This window comes from Hordeum vulgare, chromosome 1H, assembly GCF_904849725.1.
Source record: "Hordeum vulgare subsp. vulgare chromosome 1H, MorexV3_pseudomolecules_assembly, whole genome shotgun sequence".
In the NCBI taxonomy this organism is placed as follows: Eukaryota; Viridiplantae; Streptophyta; class Magnoliopsida; order Poales; family Poaceae; genus Hordeum; species Hordeum vulgare.
Genome location: NC_058518.1, coordinates 29,795,416 through 29,813,650, shown reverse-complemented (window position 1 = coordinate 29,813,650; position 18,235 = coordinate 29,795,416). Strand labels below are relative to the sequence as shown.

Genomic DNA, 18,235 nt, shown 5'->3' with positions numbered 1-18,235 from the left:
CCAAATTTCATCTCTTGGAACATCTCGTATGTTCCGTGACGTTCAAAACGTCTTTGGCGCCTCAATTCTAAGCCGTTAAGCATTACGCACTAAACTATCACGTAGTCATCAAAAACGTGTACGTCAGATGTTCGCAACATCCATAGACGACGCTCGAGGTTCAGCACACCGATCAGTGCATTAAGGACATAAGCCTTCTGCGCAGCAATGAGCACAATCCTCAGTTTACGGACCTAGTCCGCATAATTGATACTATCATATTTTAACTAAATTTTCTCTAGGAACGTATCAAAAACAGTAGAGCTACATCTCAAGCTACAACATAATTTGCAAAGACCTTTTGACTATGTTCATGATAATTGAGTTTAGCTAATCATATTACTAATAACTCCTACTCAAATAGACATCCTCTAGTCATTCGAGTGGCGCATGATCCAAATCGAGTAACTCAAGTCCGATCATCACGTGAGTTGAGTATAGTTTCAGTGGTGAACATCTCCATGTTGATCATATCAACTATATGATTCATGCTGGACCTTTTGGTCTCTTGTGTTCAGAGGCCATGTCTGTACATGCTAGGCTCATCAAGTTTAACCCGAGTGTTCCGCGTGTGCAATTGTTTTGCACCCGTTGTATGTGAACGTTGAGTTTATCACACCCGATCATCACATGGTGTCTCGAAACGACAAACTGTCGCAACGGTACACAGTCGGGGAGAACACAATTTTATCTTGAAATTTTAGTGAGGGATCACCTTATAATGCTACCGTCGTTCTAAGCAATATACGGTGCATAAAAGGATTAACATCACATGCAAATCATAAGTGACATGAAATGGTCATGAACTTGTGCTTCTTGATCTCCATCACCAAAGCACCAGCATGATCTCGATCGTCACCGGCGCCGCACCATGATCTCCATCATCGTGCCGCCATCGAGGTTGTCGCGCTATCTATGCTATTACTACTAAAGCTACCACCTAGCGATATAGTAAAAGCATCTGCAAGCACAAACGTTAGTTTAAAGACAACCCTATGGCTCCTGTTGGTTGTTGTGCAAGTCGATATTTAACTATTACAACATGATCATATCATACATCCTATATATCATATCATGTCTTTGGCCATATCACATCACATGCATACCCTGCAAAAACAAGTTAGACGTCCTCTAATTTGTTGTTGCATGTTTTACGTGGCTGCTATGGGTATCTAGTATGACCGCATCTTACTTACACAAAGCCACAACGGTGATATGCAAATTGATATTTAACCTTCTCCAAGGACCGCCTCGGTCAAATACGATTCAACTGAAGTTGGAGAAACAGACACCCGCCAGTCAGCTTTATGCAACAAGTTGCATGTCAGTCGATGAAACCAGTCTCTCGTAAGCGTACGAGTAAAGTTGGTCCGGGCCACTTCAATCCAACAATGGCGCCGCCGAATCATGAGAAGACTAAGGAGGGCAGCAAATTGAACATCAACGCCCACAAACTCTTTCGTGTTCTACTCGAGATATCATCTACGCATGAACCTATCTCATTATGCCACTGTTGTGGAACGTCGCATGGGAAACAAAAAAAATCCTATGCACATGCAATACCTATCCATGATGATTATCATATACGAGAGGGGAGAGTGAATCTACATACCCTTCTAGATCGCTAAGAGGAAGTGTATATAACGCGGTTGATGTAGTGCAACATCTTCGCGATCGAAATCGCAGCCCGTCCCGCGATCTCATCACGATCCGTCTCGCGATCCCATCGCGATCCATCCCGATCTAGTGCCGAACGGACGGCACCTCCGCGTTAAGCACATGTACAACTTGATGACGATCCCCGCCTTCTTGATCTAGCAAGAGGGCGGAGAGGTAAATGAGTTCTTCAGCACGGCGGCGTGGTGGTGGTGGTGGTGAACTAATCCAGCAGGGCTTCGCCTAAGCACCGCCGAACTAGACTAGAGGGGAAACAGATCTAGGGAGAAGTAGGGGGAGCACGTGTCAATTAGGGTTAGCCCTCACCTCTAAAACCTCTAGTATATATAGGAGGGAGGGAGGGTAGGAGGCAGCCTCAAACCCTCAAGGTTTGGACGAAATTGGAGGTGAAGGAGTCCTAATCCAATCCTACTAGGAGTAGGATTCCTCCTCTCCACTTGGAAACCCTTTCCACCTTTTCCACCTTTGAGTTTCTTTCCTTCCCACCTCCAATCCGCCTTGGGCTTTAGTGGAAGCCTCGGCCATCACACTATGGGTTGCTCCACGTCCTCCCACAGCCCATGAGACCCTTTGGGGGTCAGTGGGCCCACCTGGTGGACCCCCAGAACCCATTCGTCACTCCCGGTACACTGTCGGAAATGCCCGAAACTTTTCCGGAGTTCAAAACCCACTTTCCTATATATCAATATTTACCTTCAGACCATTCTGGAGCTCCTCGTGACATCCAAGATCTCATCCAGGACTCCGAACAACCTTCGGTTACCAACACCTATAACTCAACTACACCGAAACGTCACCGAACCTTAAGTGTGCAGACCCTGTGGGTTCGAGAACTATGCAGACATGACCTGAGACACTCCCTGGTCAATAACCAATAACGTGACCTGGATGTCCATATTGGCTCCTACATATTCTATGAAGGTCTCTATCGGTTCAACCTTTACGTAAGGATTCAGTTAATCTCGTATGATGTTTCCTTTGTCCTTCGGTATGTTCCTTGCCCGATATTTGATCGTCGGTATCTCCATACATAGTTCAATCTCGTTACCGGCAAGTCTCTTTACTCGTTCCGTAATACAAGACCCTGTAACTAACTCCTTAGTCACATTGTTTGCAAGGCTTGTTGTGATGTTATATTACCGAGTGGGCCCCGAGATACCTCTCCATCACACAGAGTGACAAATCCTAGTCTTGATCCATGCCAAGCCAACAGACACCTTTGGAGATACCTGTAGAGCACCTTTATAGTCACCCAGTAACGTTGCAACATTTGATACACACAAGGCATTCCTCCGGTGTCCGGGAGTTGCATGATCTCATGGTCATAGGAACAAATAAATTAACATGCAGAAAAGAGTAGCAATAAACTGACACAATCATATGCTACGTTTATAGTTTTGGTCTTTTCCATCACATCATTCTTCTAATGATGTGATCCCGTTATCAAGTGACAACACTTGCCTATGCAGAGGAAACCTTGACCATCTTTGATCAACGAGCTAGTCAACTAGAGGCTCACTAGGGACAATGTGTTGTCTATGTATCCACACATGTATTTGAGTTTCCAATCAATACAATTCTAGCATGGATAATAAACGATTATCATGAACAAGGGAATCTATACCTATACTAATTTGAGACTCCCTACAAATTACCACATTAATTAGATTTTACGAGCCGTTAATCTGGTGGGGCCAAATTATTACGGTGTAGATCGACTCAGGAAAGAAACAAAACATGTATCTCTCCCCCATGAAAAAAAACATGCATGTCTCTCCCATGACCGTAATCTCTCAATCTCAATATCTCACGTATATATAACAAACTCTCATGTAAAGAAGGTCTCACGTATCTCTCTCTCAAGGCCCAACGACCATCTCAATCTATCTATCCCCGTTTATAAAGGAAATAACAACACCATCAAACAAATCTGGTGGCTGGATATCTCTACCATGGTCTCTCTCTCTCTCCCCCCCCCCCCCCCCCGCGTGAAAAACAAATGCACCTCCCCTGAAAAACAAATCCATCAACTCTCAATGATCCCGTGTGTTTTCTTGATTTTCCGCCATAGTCCGAGCAGTTGAGGGTCTAACTCGGCAACGTACATGTTGGGGACAAGCTTTTGATAACTCCACCGTTTCACGACGATGACCTCAGTGTCCTGCAGGATAAGACCATGGAGATGGACAAGGAAAAGGTAGCGGCTACGCTACAATTACTTCGACTGCGAATTTTGAACTCTAGATGATTTTTCCTGTTATGTCATGTCATAGCTATGGGTTTGAATTGCAAATGTATCACACACTTTATCAAGAAAGGTCTAGGAACATGTTGCGAGTTGAGATCAGCATGGCCTGCAACCACAACAGGACGCCTACCATGCATATATGTTCCTTTCAAGTAGCAACAACTTGACTCTGTTGTCTACGACATAAGAAGGCGAAATCTGACACCCATCTACATGTGTTAATCCTGTCAGCACAATACGTTTGCACCATAAGTTTTTTTTTCTACCAGCAGTTTAAATAATCACATCATGGGTTATTTCTCTTCAGATGATTCTGCTGATTTACAGTTGAAAAAGAATCAAATTATGAATGAACGCCAGCAATATATGCTTCAAATGAATGGTCAAGGTCCTAAATTTAATCTATGATATGGTGTATTGCATGGTATAGGCTGCCATGAATAGCTGTTCTTATCCAGGTATATTTTCTAGATGCTTGGAGATTCTTATTGCTGCAAATGAATTATATACTTTATTGTAAACATTAAATATAGTAGATGTTGTGTTGTGGTCAGATTAAACAGTTTGTCAATTGGCAATGGTTTTATTATTACTGCAAATGAAATCGATAGTAATCTCTCTTATGTTTTGTTATAAAATTAGTTACACCTCAAGAATTATTAATGTTTCTTCTAGAACCAAGTAGATGATCGAGAAAGAAATGGTGATATTTTATTTATTTTCTCACATCAAGTGTGCTTGATTGAATTCAGATGGTGGCTCTTTGGAAGGAACGGTCAAGAGTAAGCTGCAGCTAGATCTGTTTTCTCCTACTTGGATTTGGTTTCTTCTTCTCAGATTCTACTCCGAAATAGTTTTTGGTTTGGAGCATTTTCAGTGTTTCTTCCCGTGTTTCGTTCTTCTCTTCATAGTCTATCGCTTCTCTATCAGAATACTATATTTAATTTACTCTTGGTTTTAACATGTATGATTTTTTTGCTGCTAGGATTATTCTGACATGTCTACACCTTGACTTTTATGAACAAGAGCCTGTTTTTTGGCACGACTCCCAGCTGCAGGTAACTATTTTTGAATAAAGGAGATCTCCCTATTTAGTTGTTAGATCTTTATGAGTTTCTATTAGCCTACTATAATCTGCACGTATATGTATAATGCACGATGGTATTTTGTGGTATAGTCAGTCCAATCTTTGTGAGTATGGTGGCCAATTAATTCGTCCAAGCCATTTGCTTGCATATCGATGCTGAAAGTCCAGGACATCTCTTTAGAATTATTTATTTCGAATAAAGTGGATCAATCATTCATAAAATAAGGAGCAAACATAGGTATCAGATATCAGGAACATAAGCTTTAATTACGCGGGCCAAATGCACTATGTGTTTTTCTGATCACTTATGGCATGTTAACTATATGTTCTCAAGTACAGTTTTATTGTTAATTAATTGATGTTTTATATTATCGGCTAACTCCCCTAATCTGATTTGCTGCAATGTCTTCTACCTGATTTTTTTCTGTGTTTTGTGCAAATTCTTGGAGCGTTTTATTTTTGGGTTATGAACTGATTATATGTCCACATCCTATGCGGTTCAACTTAATGATTAACTTAAGCAGAAATATATGGTTTCTTCGCGATACCTTTCTCTTCATTTCAATTTTATGGGAGAGATTTATATGCTTCCACATTAAGACCATTATACTATCAGTTTTGTATTGACGGTGTAACAACTATCTGTTCTGACTATTACATATATATTAGAAGTACAATGTGGTACATGCATCTAGCATGACACAATTAGTAGAGTACAGAAATAGAAATGGAAGAACAGAAAGATACCTTCATTACCAATAAGCTTATGATGTGTTCGTTGGTATGCCCCCTTACATAATATATTAGAAAGTTTGATGAATCAATGTTTTACATTCAAGCATATTATTTCAGTGGAAGTCGGTTGTATTCTATTATAATTAACAAAAATTCCAAAATGTTATATATATATATATATATATATATATATATATATATATGTATATGTGTGTGTGTGTGTGTGTGTGTGTGTGTGTGTGTGTGTGTGTGCGTGTGGGTGTGTGTGTGTGTGTGTGTGTGGTTTTCTTATGTATGCTTAACCCAAATTGGTTGTAAGCATGAAGAACAACATTTATATGGTGTGTATGGAAGCACGCCTTATAATTTAAATTCTCTAGCCCTTAAATCAGTTTACCTCTTCATATATGCTTATTTTCTATCATCCAATTGTATGATTGTCTTATTCATAATATAATTGATAATTGATACTCTATTTTGCCCCACCTTCTTTAGGGAAGGCAACCTATATATACTATACTATATTTTATGTGTGCGGCAAAGCAATGGACCATTTGTGCTACGCATATGGCTATTACTATTGTTTTTTGGCTGTAACTGAAAATCAACCCCAAAATATAATCTTACTATTATGCTTCCACATAGTCATGTGGTGAAGAGTTATTTTGTTCTCTTTGTCGATGAGCATCAGAAGTAGATCATCTTCTGGAGTTACAAAATTGGCCGAATAACCTTTTCCTACTGCTAATTTTTTTCCAATGGTAGTGTACAGGTTAGAATTTCAAACTACTTCTATTTGGTTGTGTATAATTAAATATAAAAGTAAATTTAAGCATGTTATATATAATAAAAAACTGCCAAAGAGATAAAGTTAAATATGATTGGTTTTTGACTTTCCGTATGATACTAGCCCGTGCAAGTGCACGGATCAGCGACTAGTATAGCAATAACCAATTTATTATTGCCTCTAGGGCATATTTCCAACACTTTTTTGTGATTTACAGTAAACAATATCCACAGACCACACATCATATGCACTTTTCATTTATTCTAGACTCCTCGGTACTTTAATTCACCTCCCCCTGCCCCAAATATTTCATGTTCTTCTAAAAGAGTTGCCATTCATAATTTAATTTATAATGTTCTTTGTTCAAGGCTAAGAGAACACGTTCATGGACTTCATTTAATTGTCTTTGAATATGCAATACCAACTATTCAAAACTGCAGTAAGAGATACCTAAAGACAGTTGTCTTGGATATATTCACATGAGTTTCATGCAATATTATATCATGTAGCCTTCGGATATTTTGCAGCTACAATTTGATTTTGAATGGGATGAACTGCCAATATCTATATCATGCATATATGACTCCATACTTCAAATTTTACATGCTATAATTTTGTACATCGATACTTTGGTTATCAAAGCTCTCACATGCAATGCACGTGTAGGTCACTAGTGTACGAAACATTTTTTAAAAGTATATTGCTTACTTTTAAAAATTTATCACCACGTATTAAAATGTTCTTAGAATGTAAGAATTTGTCCACACAGTTTTTCACAAGTGCATGTACATTTAAAAATAAATTATGTTTATAAAATCTAATGTATAAAAAAATGTTCATGAAATTTTTAATATTGTTCATGAAAAGGTAAACATTTGTTCCCACAAATTGTAAAAATATTTTACCATTCCAAAAAATTACGTGATATATCAAATACATGTTCACGTGTTTAAAAAAAGTTAACAACATTACAAAAAAGTTAACAACATTTGTTCATTTTATTTTTAAAAAATTATTGACGTTATTAGAAAAATGCTCAGAGTATAGATAATATATTCAAGGCATTAAAGCAATGTCCGCACACACAAAAAGAGGTTCGTGTTTCTCATGATATTTTCTAAATATGTTCAACATCTATTTAAAAAGGTTCATTGTGTACTAAATAATGTTGAATGCACATATGAAAAATATTTAACATGTATTTGAAAAAAGTTCAACATGTACTTGATTTTTTAACATATACTAAAAAATGGTCAACATGGATTAAAAACATGTATCTGAAATATAAATAGCAAAATAAAGAAATGTGAAAAATTGAAAAAATAAAAAATAAACAGGAAGATAATATAACCAAAAATAAATACCCGATAAATGTCGGTAGAGAAAAACATAAAAATCAAAAAGAAAAACTGATAGGAAACTTTAAAAAACCGGACAAAAGGTCCTAAAAGCAAAGTGAAGATTCCCGAATCAATGTTATTGATCGGACCGATAAGAGGGAACCTTGTATGTAGGTCGTGCTTCTTTTTTGCAGTAAGCGAGGCATAGGCCCTGTTTGGACTATAATAGATTATGATAATCTGGACTATGAAGATAGATTATATAATCTGGTTTATAAAAATAATTTATGTGGGCATGTTTGGAGACCAGATTATATAAACTGTAATTCAGGTTTTACATTGCATAATGACTTATCTGTCCTTTGTTTTTTTAAAGAGGAGGATGACGATGGTAGAAATGTAATTATGTCCAAGTTTACAAAGATAATGGATCATTAGCAATTCATAATTTGATTTTAGTTGGGGTAAAATAGATTATGATTTTATAATAATCTGTTCATCTAGTTTATATAAATACACTATAATTTATCCTATTTGAAGACATAATAGATTATAAAAACTGAATTATATAATCTGAGTGGTTCCAAACAGGGCCATAGTAATGGCGATGGAGTTCAACGAAAATTTTATTCCCCCATATTGTAGGGGATAACGAAGTATCTCTACCCTTTTCTGGTTTTGGTAAGGAAGGTCCAAGAACCTTCCCATACCACTTTTCTTTTCTATTGTTTGCTTATATTTTTTGCATTTTTGTGTTGTTTTTCGTTTTCCTTTATTATTATTTTTTATTTTAAATTTATCAACATTTCTTAAAATCAAGCAAACTTGCCTAAACTAGTTAAACTTTTGGAAATTTATATACTTTTCTCAAATCATGAACATTATTTGAAATGACGAACATTTTTATAAAAAAACTTGAAATTTTGTTAAATCCGGGATTTTCTTTTGCAAATTCGTGAACATAATTTGAAATTTTCGATTTTTTTTGCAAATCATTAACTTTACAAATTCAAGAACTCCAAGAACATTTTATAAATTTATATATACTTTTGAACTGAAATGGCATATTTCAAGTTTGGGGACCATTTTACAAAACCGATAACATTTTTTGTATTCTCAGCATTTTTACAAGTTTATGAACATGTTTTGAAATTTGGAGCATTTATTGAAAATAATAATTTATAATAAAACCTTATTTATGAAATTGTTCAACATTGTGCAATTTGTTGAGCCTTTTTTTACAGCCGAGAATATTTTTTGAAATCATGAACATATTTTCAAACTTTAGAATATTTTTTAAATAGATCTTTTTGTGAGAACCTTAATTTTGAGAATATGAGAACATATTTCATATTCATTAACTTTTTTATTATAATATTTATTCAAGTATGTTAATATTTTATAAAATAATTTTTAACAAGAAAATTAAGGAATAAAATGAACAAAAACACACAAAGAAAATGAATATGAAAATATGCATGCCCACCCCTGAAGTGAACCGACCGAAAAGGGCACATATGGGATCGAGGGGTGCATGTACGTGCAATTCGTGTCGCCATACGCGGTGATAGGAGCTTTCGAATTTTAACTCGTGAGCTCTCATTATTCCTAGTTGTATGGATAGTTGCTAAAACATGCAATGGGCCGGGGCATGGACCATGTAGCGGTAAGGAGATACTGGTAAGTGGAACTCGGATTTGGTGCCTTAGGCGCCAGTTAGACTGCATTATGCAAACTAGCATGGGAGTTCTTGGCGCACACATGATTGCGTTTATCGACTGGCTCATCAAGAAGCATGGAAAAAAATTGCCCCAAGCGCAGCTTCGTCACTTTTCGTTCAACAGTTCACCAGTTGACAGGCCACCATTGCTTTTTTTAAAGTAAAGATATATAAATTAGAAAAAGGAACGAAATTGTGACTTCAAACAGTATTAATGGATTTTTAAAACATCCAAGAAAATTGAAAAAACATTAAATGTGGAAAAAACATCTAATTTGAAAACAGTTCATCGAATTTGGAAAAAGGTTTACCAAAATTTTCTAAAAATCATCAAATATGAAAACCTTCATCGAATTTGAAAAAACTTATCAAAATTTAAATAATTTCATTGATTTTTATAAAAAAAACTTCATTGTTTGGAGAAAAAGTTCATAGATTTTGAAAAGATGTCACTGAATTACATAAAATATTATCAATTTTGAATAAAAATCTCAAATTTTGAGAAAATATTCACAATTCACGAGTTTGGTGAAAAGTTCATCCATTTTGAAAGACAAATCCATGAATTTGAAAATAGCTTCATCAAGTTTGAAAATCGTTCACACGTTTAGTAAAAAACGAAAATTTAAAAGTAAAAACAAAACCGTTCCAAGAAAAACAAAACAAAACGAAGACAATTGTTTCAAAAAAGGGGAAAACAGAAAAATGTTGTGATTAAACACATCATGCAAGGTTGGCAAGTTGGTTGTACCATTAGATAATGGGAAGTGAGACTACTAGCCTCCTTCTTACCCCAATTATACGCGGCCCTGTGAAGATTAAAAATTTGCATTGAACCAGCAATAAAAGAAAGAGACACCTGCAAACGCACTCGTCATATCAGGCCTTGAAGACTTGATTGATTTCCCATGAGTTTCTCAAAAGAAAATTTTGATTTCCGATGAAAGTTGATATTTTGTTTGAGAAATACCAGATGAAAGTTGAGTGGATTATAAAGTTTAAAAAAAGTTTAGTGGATTAAACACAGGTAACAAACGCTTGGGCCTCGGGTTACCAAGAAAAGTTTATTGGCCTTGTTTCAACACATTTATACGGCGCAGAAAACCTCAGCGAGGCCCATTACTTTCACATTCCCAGTACAAGCCTCGCGAGTCGAGCGTCACACGCACACTCGCATCACCGGCCCCTCAGAACCCTCGCCGCCGCCGCCGCCGCCGCCGCCGCCGCCGAGGATGACGTCCGTGCGCAGCGCCGCCGGGGCCGCGCTGCCGCCGATCCGGATGGCGGTGGAGCGGGCGCGCCAGGAGGCGCTCCGGCGGGAGCTGGACGGGTGCCAGCTGCTGGCGGGCATCTGGTGCCACGGCTTCACGGTGGCGCAGCTCCGCAGCATCCGCGCGTCGCTCCCCTCCACGGCGCGGCTGCTGGTCGCCAAGAACTCGGACCTCGCGGCGGCGGTGGAGGGCACGCGGTGGGAGTCGCTCCGCCCCTGCGCCCGCGGCATGAACGCCTGGCTCTTCGTGCGCTCCGACGAGATCCCGCCGGCGCTCCGGCCCTACCGCGACTTCCAGAAGGAGTGGCGCCTCCAGCTCAACGACTTCACCGGCGCCGTCTACGAGGGCCGCCTCTACGGGCCCGACGACTTCGCGCAGCTCGAGGCCATGCCCACCAGGGTGCAGTCCTACCAGTACCTCCTCGGGTGCCTCCAGATGCCCGCCGTCTCCGTCCTCGCCGCCCTCCGCGCGCGCCAGGAGGCCATGGCGCAGCCCGAGAAGCCGCCCACAGAGGAGGCGGCTCCCGCTCCCGCTCCGGCGCCGGAGAAGTGATCCCTCCTTCAGCATCGAGGTTCCTCAGTTATTATTACACCTGCAGCTCCTTTCTCTTTTGCAGATTTTGAATTCAGTGTTAGTAGACAACACCCACAAAACCATCATAAGGATGCATTGCTCTGATGTATCATCTGTTCATGAACTGACTTTTGAATGGGAAGAAATGTGATTTGCTAGATCTTTCACTAGTGCCGAATCACTGTTGTACTAGACAAAATCAGAAAGAAGCTTTAGGATGATGATATATGTTGGTATGTTCTTGCTCTTGTTCCTTGTTGGAGTAAGAGGAGGAGGATATTGGGGGGGGGGGGGGGGGCAGAATGTCAGCATTGTTGGCAAAGTTAGATTTTTGTGCAGTCCGGTGAACTCATCGATATGATTAACCCAAGACATGAGCTAAGAAAGGACTCAAGATATGAACTCCAGCCAAGAGCTCTCAGATTCCCAGGGAAGTTGTAAATTGGTAAATTCAGACATGGATTCTTCTCTGCCAGCTATGCATTCCCAGGGGGAATTAGGAAGTTGTGCAGCTGTGCAACACATGCACACCCCCAGAGGGATTTTTGTTTGACATACTAAGACTGGAAATCAGAAAAAACACTAGTGAACAGCAACCTACGTTAGTTAGCAAATGAAAAGCCCGAATCATCCGAGTAGGAAGAAGGTAGCCAGAGGTGGATCAGGCTGAGCAGAGAGGCAAGAGAAGCACATCCTTTAGCTCTAAGAATTCTCTGCAGCTGTTTTTACTCAGCCCATGGTAAACTTGAAGCACCACTCTTGTGTTCTTTTAAGGAAGCACCATTATTTTGTTGACAGATCAGTGATCACCATTCTCTCCCATTTGAATGTTCAGTGTAGCATGCTTATTGCTGGTCGATACAGTCTTGGAATACCATAAGCATCAGTACTTCATTGCACAACTTGTATCAGTTATCACATTGTTTCAGTTTGATCAGTAGATGATGGCTTGGATGTGTTTTAAAGGTTATTTTTTCCTTGATGATCTTTCACCTGGGATATGTTCTTGTGTGTTGTGTGGTGTTCTTTTCCCTTCCTAAATAAGTCGGAGGACTTCACCAGGTCAATGTCAGTCAATGGTGATACTTGTTCCGTGCATTCTAAAACTAAATTCAGTACAATGTTCATCAGGTGATGTGTTAGACATGCTGAATTATCCATTAAGCTATATATATATAAGATGAAAAACATTATGAGCTCACATCACTTATGGTCCAGCTTCACCGGACACTTTTAACTGGCGTGGTTTCTTGTCTTACATCACTACACATTATTTACTATAAAATGCTAGTTGATTACGACAAGTTTTCTTTAAGATGAAACATTAGGTGATTAACCTACTTGACATTTTAATTATTTAAAAACAGTTTGCATGAAACATACATGCAGACAGTTTCAAGCAAATATGTAGATTTAGAAGAACTGGGCGACCCATTTGTACCCATTCTACAAAGCCACCATAAGGAGCTCCTCTGAACGCGATGAAGGACCTGCTCCAACTCATCCTTCAACAAATCCCAGCATCTGGAGAGGCTAGGGTTCTTGCTGTTGAAGATGTAATCATTTCTGGTGATCCAGATGCCCCAGGCAACCAATATGATTAGTTCCATGAAAGAAGGAACAGCCAGAGAATTTTTCAGGCGTAAAATCTTGTCCTGAAGACTGCCAGTCAACTGAATATTAAGGCATATCTAACATTTTTTAAACGGGGCGTAACTGAATATTAAGGCATATCTAACATTTTTTAAACGGGGCGTAACTGAATAATCTTGTGCGCAACAAGCCAACAAGTAAGCATTTCTTTTGATAATCTTCCTTTCGATTAATGTGCAGAATGTCATTCTTTTAATAACCTGTCGTGGCTCTAAGAATTCTCTGCAGCCGTTTTTACTTGGCCCATGGAAAAAAATTAAGCACATACCACTCTTGTGTTTTTTATGGAAGCACCACTATTGTGTTGACTGATCATTCTCTCCCGTTTGAATGTTCAGTTCGAGTGATGGATGATTGCTTGGTTGCGTTTTTTACTCGAATGCTTATTGCTGGCCGATTCAGTCTTGGAATACCGTAAGCATCATTACTTTGTTGCAACATGTATCACTTATCATTTCAGTTTGAGTGATGGATGATTGCTTGGTTGCGTTTTGAAGTTTGGTTATGTATGTGCTTGTGTGATGTGTTTTTGTTATGTATGTGCTTGTGTGATGAGTTCTTTTTCAATTATTTTCAAGGGATTCACTGTGTCAATGCCACATACCGAAGTTTACTGAAAGGCAGAGAATTGAGCAGTCAATGGCGATACATGTTCCGTGACACTCTAAAACTAAATTCAACCCAGTGTTCATCAGGTAATGTGGTGGCCGTGCAGAATTATCTGTTAAGTTATATGTATACAAGATGAAGAACATTATGTTGTGATATCTCATCACTTGTGATCTAGCTTCACCAAACAACTACTCCCTCCGTTCTTAAATATAAGTCTTTTAAAAGATTTCATTAGGTGACTACATACAAAGCAAAATGAATGAATATACACTCTAAAGTATGTAGTCCTTTAGTGAATATACACTCTATATGAATATACACTCTAATGAATATACACTCTACATACATCCGTATGTAGTCCTTTAGTAAAATCTTTAGAAAAACTTATATTTAGGAACGGAGGGAGTAGAAGAGTTGGGTGCGCTTTGCTGCGCCGTTAGTATTATTGGATTTTCATAATGTCTTTACTCTCTCTATTTCAAAATATTAGATGCATTAGTTTGTTGAAAAGCCAAACTTCTTTAATTTGGCTAAATTTATAGAAAAAATATATCAACATCGCTAATATCAAATCGGCAACGTTCGATTCATCATGAGATGAATTTTCATATTTTATTTATTTAATATTGTGAATGTCGATAATTTTGGTTTTGAAATCAGTCAATGTTTAAAAAAGTTTCTCTTTTCAGAAAAAAATAATACACCTTATATTTTGAAATCGAGGAAGTATTTCATTTGGGGAGTTGGAGAAATGATGGTCTGTGTTTTATATATATTTATAGTGTGGTGTTTTTGCTAGGCCTTTTACAGTATGATTGTAGGTTATCTGCTAGTTAATTCATACTTATAAAAAATAATCTACATCGATGGTTGCATGTATTATATTTGTGTTACAACATCACATGTCTGCGCTTCTTTTTCTAGATGCGGAGAGGATGCATGTGGCTGATATGTTTTTATATGCCGGTTGTTATCGATTGATGTGTAAAAAATGTTGACCCGGCCAAAATATAAACTAAACTTAAAATTAAATACCCCAATCAAATGAGAGAGTTTCAAAATTAGAGATTGTAGCGAATTAAAAATTAGAATGAAAGAGCTTATTAAGAAATTGTTGACCTCATAAAAAATCGAGTAGCTTGTTTCAAATCAAAGATCTCAATTGATTAAAAGGCCTCTAAACTTGAGAGCGCAATGCATTACATAGATAGATAAGTGTCCCAATTCAATTTTCGACGGGTTCCAGCCGTCCCCAAGGTCGTCCCCCGGCCGCCGATTTTGGCCCATTTTCGACGCATATTGGCCCACTTTTGATCCATATTCAACATGCTTCGGCACAAATTGAACAGAACTTTTATTTTAACAGAAAACAATACAAATCAAAAATATTTCAACAAATCAATACAATTCAAAATAGTTTAACAAATAAAAACTTATAATTCATCACATCGAGCTAGGCGTTGCCCTTGAGCCTTCATAGGTGCTCCATCAAATCGTCATGCATTTGTTGATGAACATATGGATCTCCTGACGCATGTTGAGGAAGACAGTTCAGGTTGCCAGTATCCGGTGGTCAACTTGGGCAAGAGGACCCTGCGTGTGATATTGTTCAGTATCAAACACTGGCTCTTCATGCTCACTTTCAATGATCATGTTGTGCAAGACGACACATCAATTCATGACTTCCCACATTTGATCTTTCGACCAGGTCTGAGCGGTGTACCGGACAACAACAAAACGAGATTGAAGCACATCAAATGCCCGCTCGACATCCTTCCTGCAAGCTTCTTGACGCTTGGCAACGTAGGAGTTCTTGCCTCCTGGTGCATGATTTGAGATAGTCTTCAAAAATGTGGATCATCTTGGATAGATGCCGTATGCTAGGTAGTATCCCTTGTTGTAATGGTGTCCATTGACCTCGTAGTTAACCGGAGGAGCATGACCTTCAACAAGCTTGGCAAAGACATTCGAGCACTGCAGTATGTTGATGTCATTGTGAGTGCCAAATCCGGAGGTCATGTGTGGCCACTGCCTCAAGTACCATACTGCAACCTCCTTTGGCGCCTCTATACATCCCCTGCCAAGCAAATGGACAGTTTTCCCATTTTCAATGCATGCAGTCGATACTTCCAAGCATCCCAGGAAATCCTCTTGCTGCATTCTGTGCTAGGATCCGAGCAGTGTCTTCAGCATTGGGTGTTCGCAAGTATTGAGGTCCAAACACTGCCACCACTGCCCTGCATAACTTGTACAAACACTCAATGGTGGTGCTGTTGGAAATATGCCCTAGAGGCAATAATAAAATAGTTATTATTATATTTCCTGTTTCAAGATAATCGTTTATTATCCATGCTATAATTGTATTGAATGAAAACATAATGCATGTGTGGATATGTAGACAAAACTATGTCCCTAGTAAGCCTCTAGTTGACTAGCCAGTTGATCAAGGATGGTTAAGTTTTCTGACCATATACAAGTGTTGTCACTTGATGGCTGGATCAGATCATTGGGAGAACGATGTGATGGACAAGACCCAAACTATAAACGTAGCATGTGATCGTGTCATTTTGTTGCTATTGTTTTCTGCGTGTCAAGTATTCATTCATGTAACTCACTGACACCGGAGGAATACCTTGTGTGTATCAAATGTCGCAACATTACTGGGTGACTATAAAGGTGCTCTACAGGTATCTCCAAAGGTGTCCGTTGAGTTAGCATGGATCAAGACTGGGATTTGTCACTCCGTGTGACGGAGAGGTATCTCGGGGCCCACTCGGTAATACAACATCACATATAAGCCTTGCAAGCAATGTGACTAAATTGTTAGTCACGAGATCTTGTATTACAGAACGAGTAAAGAGACTTGTCGGTAACAAGATTGAAATAGGTATAGGGATACCGACGATCAAATCTCGGGCAAGTAACATACCGAAGGACAAAGGGAATGATATACGGGATTATATGAATCCTTGGCACAGAGGTTCAACCGATAAGATCTTCGTAGAATATGTAGGATCCAATATGGACATGCAGGTCCCGCTATTGGATATTGACCAGGGAGTGTCTCAGGTCATGTGTGCATAGTTCTCGAACCCGCAGGGTCTGCACACTTAAGGTTCGATGACGTTTCGGTATAGTTGAGTTATAGGTGCTGGTGACCGAAGTTTTGTTCGGAGTCCCGGATGATATCACAGACGTCATGAGGTTTTCCAGAATGGTCCGGAGACGAAGATTGATATATAGGATTGTTTCATTTGGCTTCCGGAAAGATTTCGAGCATTGCCGACAGTGTACCGGGAGTGACGAATGGGTTTCGGGTTTTTACCGGGAGGGGCCACCCACCCGGGAGAGAACCTAATAGGCCCATGGGTGGCGCACCAGCCCTTGGTGGGCTGGTGAGGCCAACCCAATGGGACTATTTTGGCCAAGAGAAAAAATCAAAGGAGAAAAAAAGAGGAGGTGGGAAGGAAGGAAGGGACTCCTCCTTCCAAACCGAATTGGAGTAGGAGTCCCTCCTTCTCCACTCGGCCGATGCCCTAGAGGCTCCCTTGAGCCTCAAGTCTAGACCCTCCCCTCCTCCTATATACTAGAGGTTTTAGGGTTTTTGAGGCACAACTTTGCCACGTGCAACCCTAAACCTCTAATTCGTAGTTCTTCCTCTAGATCAGATTTCTGCGGAGCTTGGGCGGAGCCCTGCAGGAATAAGATCATTACCATCACTGGCGCGCCGTCACGCTGCCGGAGAACTCATCTACTTCCCCATCTCTCTTGATGGATCAAGAAGGTGGAGATCGTCATCGAGTTGTACGTGTGCTGAACGCGGAGGTGTCGTCCGTTCGGTGCTAGATCGGGACAGATCGTGGGACGACGGTGATTTTAATCATGAAGCTGTTCCACTACATCAACCGCGTTTCTTAACACTTCCTGCTTAGCGATCTACAAGGGTATGTGGATCCGATCTCCCTCTCGTAGATGAACATCACCATGATAGGTCTTCGTGTGCGTAGGAAATTTTTTGTTTCCCATGCAACGTTTCCCAACAGGTGGACTCGACCATGCATCCATAGTCTACCAGAAGATCACGGGGAGCTCCGTATGCAAGCATCCTCATAGCCGTCGTGCACTTCTGGAGTGAGGTGAATCCAAGTGTGCCGGTGCAATCCTTTTCGCAGTTGAAGTAGCTATTGAACTCCGTGATGGAATTGGCAATCCTGAGGAAAAGCTTCCGGCTCATCCGATAACAGCGCCGAAATACTTTGTCATCGTGCGGAGGAGCATCGACGAAGTAGTTGGTGTAGAGCAAGCAATAGCCTTCCAGTCGATGCCTCTGCTTTGCCTTCAGCCGGCCTGACGACGAGCCACCTCGCCTCAGCTTTGCATTGCTCGCGAACAGGCCGGCCAGAGTGGCGAGGACCATGAGGTGCTCTTCATCCTAGGTGTCGGCATCGGCTTCCTCCTCCATTAACGCCGCGAACGCCTCCTTGTCGTCAGAG

General features: G+C 39.8%; 1 protein-coding gene across 1 annotated transcript; it reads left to right on the top strand.

Moving 5' to 3' along the window:
• Window positions 1-10,788: 10,788 nt before the first annotated feature.
• Window positions 10,789-11,703, top strand: LOC123405708 (50S ribosomal protein L10, chloroplastic-like). The gene has a single exon (XM_045099297.1). The coding sequence runs from the start codon at window positions 10,866-10,868 to the stop codon at window positions 11,454-11,456; it is 591 nt and encodes a 196-aa protein (XP_044955232.1). The 5' UTR covers window positions 10,789-10,865; the 3' UTR covers window positions 11,457-11,703.
• Window positions 11,704-18,235: the final 6,532 nt, after the last annotated feature.